The sequence below is a fragment of the Pagrus pagrus genome (genome assembly GCF_965226575.1).
Source record: "Pagrus pagrus genome assembly, chromosome: 16".
NCBI classification, from domain to species: domain Eukaryota; kingdom Metazoa; phylum Chordata; class Actinopteri; order Spariformes; family Sparidae; genus Pagrus; species Pagrus pagrus.
Window position 1 is genome coordinate 1,112,219 of NC_140200.1, and position 9,821 is coordinate 1,122,039.

General features: G+C 39.5%; 2 protein-coding genes across 2 annotated transcripts; both read right to left on the bottom strand.

The window, feature by feature from the left end:
- Positions 1-1,728: 1,728 nt before the first annotated feature.
- LOC311271238 (interferon-induced protein 44-like) lies at positions 1,729-5,669 on the bottom strand. The gene is made up of 8 exons (XM_084376840.1): positions 5,599-5,669; positions 5,400-5,438; positions 5,256-5,289; positions 4,870-5,065; positions 3,367-3,513; positions 3,098-3,269; positions 2,174-2,274; positions 1,729-2,020 (listed from the first exon to the last, which is right to left on the bottom strand). Exons 2-8 carry the CDS (start codon positions 5,434-5,436, stop codon positions 1,829-1,831), a joined length of 879 nt encoding a protein of 292 aa, XP_084232966.1. The 5' UTR covers positions 5,437-5,438; positions 5,599-5,669; the 3' UTR covers positions 1,729-1,828.
- A 1,421-nt stretch (positions 5,670-7,090) lies between these two features.
- Positions 7,091-9,821, bottom strand: LOC311271237 (interferon-induced protein 44-like). The gene is made up of 8 exons (XM_084376839.1): positions 9,753-9,821; positions 9,528-9,569; positions 9,415-9,448; positions 9,053-9,245; positions 8,155-8,313; positions 7,904-8,075; positions 7,637-7,737; positions 7,091-7,492 (listed from the first exon to the last, which is right to left on the bottom strand). The coding sequence occupies exons 2-8, from the start codon at positions 9,565-9,567 to the stop codon at positions 7,304-7,306; spliced, it is 888 nt and encodes a 295-aa protein (XP_084232965.1). The 5' UTR covers positions 9,568-9,569; positions 9,753-9,821; the 3' UTR covers positions 7,091-7,303.

Below are 9,821 nucleotides of genomic sequence, written 5' to 3' on the forward strand. Positions count from 1 at the left end.
CTCAAAACAGATTTACCTGCTCAAAACCAAACACTGCTCTCAAACCATAAACAAAGCCTTCAAAATGATACACACTATCGAGCAGTCAGTAAACGATACACCAAAACATAGAAAACACGATGTTCGAAACATACAGTTTCAGGGAGAAGTACATTTTTAATCTCAAAACAAATTTCATATTTTCCGTCATTGTCTTTTGATGAATGAAAACATGTTCGATCATAGCAGCTCAACATTCATCAGAAATTAAACTCTGCTTTGCTCTTTGCAATTTTTTTTGTTCTTCCTCCTCCTTGTATTTTTACAGTTCTGTACCCTGCATCTCACAAACGTGTCCTTTGTTTCTGTGATACTGTAATTCTTGTTCTTTGTTGATATGAACCTGCAACCAGTCAACATCTATTGAGCAGTCGGTACTGTGAACAATGGAAAGCACAATGTTCAGGGCCAGACAGTTTGTTTCTTCCTGTGAGGACGTTTAATGTCCCCGACAGCCTCTGTAGTCTCATTTAGACACTTGTTAGCAACCGCTAACTGTTTTTAACACATGAAGAGCTTTATAATTAAACTGTGGACATTAATGATGAGTTTTATGTTGGAGAACAAAACATGTAAATATGTTCAGCCTGAGGTGACCACACAGCTTATTTCACACATTTAACTGAAAACACATTCAAATTGTCAGTGTTTAGGTGGATAAATGATAGTATGACCTTTTTCAATGTTTCTGCTGCTTTGCTAATATCTTCAATATCTACACAACAGCTCACAACAATTATGTAATATTGTGAAGCAGTCACAGTTTATTTATTTAAGTAGCATGCTAGGCTAACATGGTTTGCTTCTGATTTGGAGCCTGATTGGTTTCTGGTGTATCAAGTATCCCGCGATTGTCAAAGCAAGCGGAAAAATACAAATCCAGTGTGTGTAGCACCCATCGTTATCTTTGCATTCTAATTAGGGAGCGTTAGGTAATTAAGTTGCTCCAAATGTTCCTTAAAGCAAGTAAAAGTCTCGATGTTAAAGTATTACACTTCCATAACGTTTGAGATTTAAATGGTCCAAATCAAAGCAGTAAAGACTCAGGAATTAAAAGTTCATGGAATGACATTTGAGTATGAAAAGTTTAAGAGGCTTTGCTGCCCAGTGAATAAAAAATATGAAAAAAAAATGTGAATATGTACGGAAGCCCTAAAGGGCCATGCATTCATACATTTTATTTCCTCTGTTTTCCTGTGATAACAAGTTAATTTCATTTGCTTTCTCGAGATCTCGAGTTATTGTCTCGAAATAACGACTGCGGTTTTCCCGAGATAACGAAACTGGAGACGCCCGGGACCTCGTTAATGACGACATCAGGCTCACTTAGATTGCGCTGCCGATATAGCTGAAGCCTTGCTAACTGTCTTTTTAGATTAAGCACACTAATGTGTATATCATCTGTTGTTATTTTGAGATAATAACTTGAGATCTCGAGAAAACAACTGAAATTAAATCTTTATCACGGGAAAATGGAGGAAATAAAATGTATGAATGCATGGCCCTTCAGGGCTTCTGTAAATATGAGCCTCATAAAGGAGGAACATTGAAGTTAATAGTGAGAAACTTCTGTTGGTCCATCTTGTTACTGAAGGTATGATGTTCACATTAAAGGTTCAAACACAAGACACAGCATGTTTTTTATGCTGCGTCATTCATCAAATACAAATATTCAAGATGTTTTGCATAATTGAATAAAGTTTACACTGAATACAAGTCAAACAAACAAATCAGTAAAAGTGAATACTGAACAGTGAAAATGAGCCAAGATCTTTTGTCTGCTTTGTGTTTAAGCATATCTAACTGAACCATCAGCCTGATTCTTGAAGTTGATGTAGTCTTCTCCGTAGTTGATGATGTGTTTCAGGGCGCTCAGGATCAGTGAGTCGACGTCACTGTTGAGGTCAATTTCATCATGGTAGTTCTTCACAGGGAAGATGCAGTTCATGGGGATTCCCACGTCTGCACTGAACTGCTCCATCTAAGTTTCAAAACAAGGGAGATCACATCTCAGTTCACAATCAGGCCTTTCTTTGTGTTCATATACCAAGAATGTCCCAAAATGTAACGATATTTCAAATGTGGTTCTTTACAAACTGACGATAAATAAATATATATATTAAAAAAAACATACCTTCTCCCTCACGTAGCTGCTCAAGTAAACTTTCTTTACATCGCCTGCAATCTCAGGACAGGTCTCATCGATTTTGGTGAGAATGGCCACTTGAGGAATCCCTGCCAGGAGAAGTGTAACGGACGTACATGCAAACAACACAGCTGCAGTTTCTCTGAGACAGACCACACTGACAGTCTTTCAATAGATAAATAATTAATTAAAATGATGAAGTGATTTTCCTTTACCTATGTCTGTGACATTTTCTACAGATACAGATGTTAAAGCTGCTATGATCTCAATATGATAATATTTTATGTCTTACCAATTTAAGATGATGTTTTCAGGCAGCCTTCATGTCTTAGATAACCTTTAGTGACATTTGCTGGTCACTCCTTGTGGCGCCAAGTCTATCTTAGTTATCAGGGCTAAGCTAACGGCAGGTCACTGTGTTCTCTTTGTTTGTTTTAACACTCGGTACTTGGAGGAGTGACTGATGTGCACTGTCTTGTAAAGCTCTGAGCTCCTTGCTCATAAACTTGAAGGTGCATTTCTGTATTTAAGTAGCCTGCTAGGCTAACTGACTTGAGTGAGTTTGATTATCAAGATGAAAAAATCACTATAAACAGTCAATACTGTTACCGTACTGCAATATGTTCAAGGCTGAACTAACGTAAGGATGAGAAAGCTCCGTGATCACTGAGGTTGGAGATGAACGTAAAGTTATTGCAGAGTTGAGAGGAGATAAACAGACGTGCAGTTCATATATTTGTTTTTAGTCTGTGGTTTTAATTTTCTGCTTTTTAACCTGTAAAGTGTCTTTGAGTACCTTGAAAAGCGCTATATAAAATAAATGTATTATAATTATAATTATTATTATTATTATAAAACACACTTACAATGTGCAAGCGTAAAAGAATGAAGATAGTGATTTTCTTCTCTTACCCAGGGAACTGGCCTCCGCTCTGATTTCCCGAATCTTCTTCACCATTTCATCTTTTGTTTGAGACACTGTGTTCGCAGGAACAACACAAACCAGAACATGCACTATGTCGTTGGCAGCTGGGGATTGGTTGAAATATGGATCATCATTTGACATCTTGGACACAGGATTGAACTGGAAAACATCGATGACAGTTTCTCTTTCAGTATAATTTAAAGTAAAGGCATTAACTACTGTTAGTGAATAATGTTAAGTTTGAAAAAAGTAGTACCAAGTAACCGTCCTTCACATGTCCCTTCAAAGCCAGTTTGACGTCGTCCACAAGGACCCCTTTGACTGCGTCCAGACCCATGATGTCATTGAAGACAAAAGGGTAAAAGGTGTCTGGGCCTCCTTTTTGGATCTTGTAGGTTGTGTACTGTGAAGGCAATAAGGACAAAACTGCAGTGAATATGATCTCTGTAAACAAACCTGATACATCAACACTCATCTAACACAAAGGGATCCACTCGGTGTTGGACTCGCTCGATCAGAGAGCATGTGTGTATGTTAAACTTTGACCCACGTGTACGAACGTTTTGCAGACTGGGGAAACTGGCGACACAGAGGTGGTTAATTAAAGCAGGAGTCACCACACAAGACCTGAAATTGGACATACAGGACCAGCTTAAAGTGGCTGTGGCACCTGGTGGAACATGATGTGCTAATTAGCATAAGCTGAAAAACCCTAAAGTGACATCTACTTTTTAATTCGACTCTATCAACACCAAATTGGGTATACAGCATCGTGGGACAGGGATACACATTCCTATTATAAATGAGCAGAAAAACATGGCCGCTATCAATCCAAATATCCTCGTAAAGGGCGGGACTTAGTACAAATTTGCCACGAATCAATAGTCATTGGTCCAATCACCAAAAAACCCGCTAGATATCTTTAGGTTAGGAACAGGTCTACAAAAGCACATGTTAAACGGCTGTTACGTTAACAAACTCCTCCTGGAGCTTTGACCAGATTGACTTCTAATGCTCACAGGCCAATCTCAACACCTTTGCAATGAAAAGTTATTAAAAGCTTGAGTTGTCGTGGAGCAGCGTGGCCGTGGCCAGCAGGAAATATCGATGACTTGCTGCAACAGGTAGTTGCTGTTATTAGTAAATCTCTACCAGATTTAACACGTTTGATGAGAGTCCCAGCCTGAACACATTAACATGCCACATTTTGCACAGTTATAGTGCCACCTAGTGCAACAGGAGATAACATGTTCTCTCACTTCTGTGTTCTCCTGCTAGCAGGTTGAAAAACCTCAAGGACTTTATGATGGTAAACGGTGAAGATTCTGAGTTTTAATTCAACGCTGATGCAGTGGCAAGGAATTATTCACCATGAAACAGGAAGTATGTATAACTTCTGTGTAAATGGTCCAATCTTTCCAAAATGTAAAGTGTTTGATCAGAGTCCAATCACTTCTACATGCCAATAGGAGCTATAGTCATCATAACACCTCCTGGCAACTTACAATGGCCAAGAAACGTTTAACCAAATCTTAGAAGTACTGTATGTTACAGTTATGTTCACATGTTCAGAAGACCTATTATAAATTAATTATTAAACCAAACTTCATGAATGTTTTTGTGACAAAGTAGTTTGTGTTCACAGAAACATGAGAGCTGTAGAAATCATTGGGACTGAAGACTGACATGATGTTCATGTTCTTTATCAGTGGATGTAAACTTTTGACCATGACTGTTCAATCAGAACAAATGTTCATACCTTTTTGGTGAAACTGTCATGAGAGAGGTTCTCCACCAAAGCCTGGACAGTCATTCTGCCATGTAGGACACTCTGGACAGAGTTGATGAAACTGGACTTTCCAGCTCCAACTGGTCCATGAAGAAGAATCCTGACCTGCTGATCTTTAACATGAGGTTTGTAGTTCTTCACGTTCTGCAGAGCGCTCCGTTTGTCTCTGTTCAGGGAAACAAAACACAACATAACAGACTTTAGATTTTAGTTTAAACTCAGTTTTTGTGTTCAAAGCTCAGATGTTGCAGGCAATTCATCAGAACATTTCCAAAGTGCAGGTGAGGATAATACGTTATTTTTTATCATGTCAAAGATGTGAAAAACGCCCTTATATAACATGCAGACACACTCACTCCCACTTTATCTCCCTCCATGGTTGGCAGAGAACTGAAAAATACATGATAAAGGTTTAGATGAGAAAGATATTGTATCATCATAATGCAAAGCATTTAAATGATCTATGAATGATAATAAGAACATGTTACAAGTAACCCCACATGCAGCATCTGGTGACGTGGACTGTTCTGCTCCCATGGCTGGAAGAGAAGAAAGATGCAAAGGAAATGTGAGAAACCACAAAGTACACATGGTTGATGTCAGTTTTTACAGTCAGCACATTTGGTGACTTTGTTCTGCAGGAAGTACAATAAAAAGTCAAAATGAGAATAAACTGTTGTTATATAAGAGGGTTCGTACCTGTTGTTGCACTTCAGCAGTGACAGTCAGAAAGTCTTCAGACTTATCACGATCGTTTCTGTTGTTTCCACTAATGTATAAACACAGTAATTAGCATATCAGATGATCCTCCCATTCCTGTGTTAGTTTCACTTTTGGTCAAAAACGTGACTTATGCTCACACCCTCGTCTCTAACATTTCTCTCTATCTTCAGACCACAGACCACATGTTATTTCCTCTCAGGCTGACAGACGTTTGTCTTTCTCACGTCTCCTCAAACAGGTTCACAAGACATGTTTTGTCTACCCAGTTTTTTATTCCCATTGTGCACCAGTAACACTAATTTTAATTGTCTGCACAACTAAATTTCAAATTGACGCCATCGCTGATCAATCAGTAAGAATGGTCTCTAAACTTTTTATTTTTATTGTGTCACATTCTGGCATTTTTACCTCTATGGACAGACAGAGTGAGCCTGTTAGTCTCTTCCAGTCACTGACCCTCAAACATGATTACATACTCAGTGTCTGCAGCCAAACTTTATTTAAACTCACAGAACTTTATTTTAAATTCAAGTGAAGATGTTTACAATGATACTGTGATAGACCTGGCTAAATGTGAAAGTAAGGAGAGCCTCGCTGGAGGGGCTGCTGGTTGTGCAGCAGTAAAAACAGTAATAACACAATATAACACAATACTAAAAAACACAGAGGCACTTGATAATTATTATAGTATTATATGATAATATAATCAGCACTAGTAGCTCTGCCATTGTGGTGGCTTAAACACACCACATGACTTTTCACTTCCCCTTCACACCACATAACATCCTGTCAGGATGGATGAAGATGGGCGGTCAGCAAAGATTATTTTTGCATTGAAAACCTACGATTGCTCGTGTCGTGGTTCAGCAAGGATGAATGGCTACAGATGCTGAAACACTTGTGTGTATGTATATTGATATTAACTAAAGCTATTATTGTGCCCGGTCCATACGCATGTCGGGTCGGACTGGGTTCAGAGAGCTGCAGCTGATGACAGCAGAGGACAGGAGGGTCTGCTCTCATTGGCTGAGCCTGTTTCCTGGCTACTTTAATGTTTTAGTAATCGCTGATGGCCCTAATATTCATGAACAACAATGGAGGAGAGGATAATAATCAGTAATCAGCACAGCCGACCTCTGATTGATCTGAACTCCAGTCAGGGAACAAACATTTTAAAAGTTGTTAGCTTGTCGTCTGGCCGACGCACCTGACGCAGCAGAGTTCAGCCTTTTTACAAGGCGACATTATGATGTTGTTATTTCAGCGTCTTCTGATCCATTTATTGAGTCGGATCACAGAGAAATCTCTTTGTTCTGGTCCAGACTGACGTGGTAACACAGATTCACAGATTCATTCAGTCTACTTGCTGCTCTCAGTTACTATTTATTGATGTTAACACACCTGTGGGGAAGCTGCCTCAGTGGGACAGATGGACAGTAGACACAATTAAAATTGAACAGGCCCGCAATGAAACTTGTGCGAGTAACGCAACACATATATTTTCTTGGCATTTGGTCTGAACGCAGCATTGGGCCCGCCTTTAATCGAAAACCCAAATGTTGGTTGGCTCGCTCAAGTCAACACACACCCACTAAAAAGAAGAAGAAGAAGCAGAATTTTTTTTTTTAAAGATGTCCACGTTTCTCTTCTGTTGTTGAATTTAGCAGAACTTCTACGTTCTTCAAGCACATCTGACTGATCTTTGTGCATTCTTATGGTTAAAGAAGTCATCTCCGAAGTTGATGATGTTTCTCAGGGCGTTCAGAATCAGAGTGCTGGTGTCGGTATCGAGGTCCGTTTCATCGTGGTAGTTCTTCACAGGGAAGATGCAGTTCAGAGGAATCCCTACGTCTGCACTGAACTTCTCCATCTTCATTTAAAAATCAGAAGATGAGTTCAGACATGACAGCTCAGAACAACTGAGAGCTTTATGCTCAAATACTGAAAATGTTTTGACTGTATCAAGTGATATTATCTCTTTGTGCAAACTCAATAAATGATTAATAATAATTACCTTTTCCTTGAGCAATTTGCTCCTGTAGACATTCTTTACATCTTTCGCGATTTCAGGACAGGCCTGGTCAATTTTGGTGAAAATGGCCACTTGGGGGATTCCTGCCAGGAGGATGTAAACTTTATTATGAACCTAAAAATGTGACTTTTATCCAAACGGACCATAGCTGCTGTTCTCTGTGAGGATGGGGTCCACTACAGAAATCAGCTGGAGGTAACTTTAAGATGTTCAACCCCAGTGTGAGTAAATGTGTTGTTTTGCTCTCACCCAGTTCACTGGCCTCATCTCGAATGTCCTGCATTGCCCTCAGAACGTCATCTTTTATCAGTGCTTCTGTGTTGGCATCGATAACACTAACCAGAACGTGCACTTTGTCGTTGAAAGTTGGGGATGTGTTGTAGTGTCGATCATCCTTCGATATCTTACAATCAGCATTGAACTGAAAAACAATAACCGAGATGAATATAATGGAAAATGGATTTGAAAATGTCAAACTATAAAAAATGCAGAAACTTTACCGTGTAACCGTCTTTCACATGTCCCTTCAACACCCGTTTCACATCTTTCACATGGATTTTCATGTTTCTTCTGTTGCTGCATTTCAGACCCATGAGATCATTGAGGACAAAAGGGTAAAAGGTGTCTGGGCTTCCTTTTTGGATCTTGTAGGTTGTGTACTGTGAATCACATATGGAGAAAAATGATTCAAATGAACATCCTGATTTGTGAATACAACAGAAAAGAAACACATCAGCACCTTCGGGTTGACCGAACCTGTGTGAGTCGCTCACACAATGAGACCAAGAGGCAATATCTTTGTCTCACACACACACACACACACACACACACACACACACACACACACACACACACAGAAACACTTTAGATTTCTGCTACACTTATGAATGGATTAACAAATGTCAAAAGTGGATTTTCTAAATGATTATCAATGATGTGATGTCGACGGGAGAAAAACAGGGGAACTCAACTGCGCGGCAGCACCTGGACAATTAACAGTGCGCACCTGCTAAAGTCGTTTGTAGTTTATTAAAAAAAGGCAGCAGTTGCAATCACTTACTGACTGAATAATTACCTTTTTGAGGAAAACAAGAAGTATGTTAGGAATACTTTGCATTGACAGCGAGAGCAGAGCGGAGCAGCGTACTGACGCACCGAGACCGTCCGACCAACTCACACTGCAGTGCACTGGAGAGCGAGTAGTGAGTGACTCATGCAGCTAACAGTGCTTTCACTACCCGGCTGTCTTAATGATACATTAAACAGTTTACATGCGCAGTATTGTTAGTTGTCGGATCAGTTCTGATATGATCTATAAATATTTTCAAAGCTTTAACCAAGATATATTCAAGACGATTTCCTTCTCACTATATAAACACAATTAAACTTTCTTCATACCCGTCTGGTGAAGCAGCCATGAGCATTCTCCACCAAAGCCAGTGTGTACATTCTGCCATTTAGGATACTCTGAACAGAGTTGATGAAACTGGACTTTCCAGCTCCAACCGGTCCATGAAGGAGAATCCTGATCTGCTGACCTTTAATCTGAGGTTTGTAGCTGTTCACATACTGCAGAGCGCTCTGATTGTCTCTGCTCAGGGAGGGAAACATCACATCACACAGACTCAAAAACTAAAATAACACAACTGGGTGGTTAATTGGGAAATTACTGAAAGAGGAAAAACAACAGAAAAATAAATCACTTTGTGCATTTTGAAGTTTTATGATGTAAACGATGTTTATAAAGTTACGACACTCACCTCCAATCCACTTGTCTCCATGGTTTATCAAGAACTGTGAAGTTAAAGACAAATGTTGACATCGTTGGACAACATGTGAATGAATGGGAACTTCAGTTTTTAAGTAATCTTACGTGGAGCTTCAGCAGCAGGTTTGGACTTCCCTCCTCCCATCGCTGGAAGTAAAGCATTTAGTTCATAAAAACACTAAACACAAAGAACACGTCCTGCACGTTGACTTTCAGTTCTGACAATGTTCATATTTTCTTTAGCCTCTGTGTTCACTGATAACGACTTTAAAAGCAGTTTAATAAGAAAAATAAACCATAAATCTGACAACATCATTGAAAACGTCTTACCTTTGTTGTGCTGGAATGAAGGAACGAGTGTGAGCCTTCTGCAGACCGGCAGCAGTGAAAACAATGCGC

Excerpts from the sequence above, each read along its gene's own strand:
- LOC311271238 (XM_084376840.1), bottom strand. The coding sequence starts at position 5,436 with ATGGGAGCAGAACAGTCCACGTCACCAGATGCTGCAT. Across the intron at positions 2,275-3,097 it reads AGCGGAGGCCAGTTCCCTGG|GGATTCCTCAAGTGGCCATT; the intron begins GTAAGAGAAGAA and ends TTCTCCTGGCAG. Across the intron at positions 2,021-2,173 it reads GCAGCTACGTGAGGGAGAAG|ATGGAGCAGTTCAGTGCAGA; the intron begins GTATGTTTTTTT and ends TTTGAAACTTAG.
- LOC311271237 (XM_084376839.1), bottom strand. The coding sequence starts at position 9,567 with ATGGGAGGAGGGAAGTCCAAACCTGCTGCTGAAGCTCCAC. Across the intron at positions 9,449-9,527 it reads ACCTGCTGCTGAAGCTCCAC|TTCTTGATAAACCATGGAGA; the intron begins GTAAGATTACTT and ends TTAACTTCACAG. Across the intron at positions 7,738-7,903 it reads AGATGAGGCCAGTGAACTGG|GAATCCCCCAAGTGGCCATT; the intron begins GTGAGAGCAAAA and ends TCCTCCTGGCAG.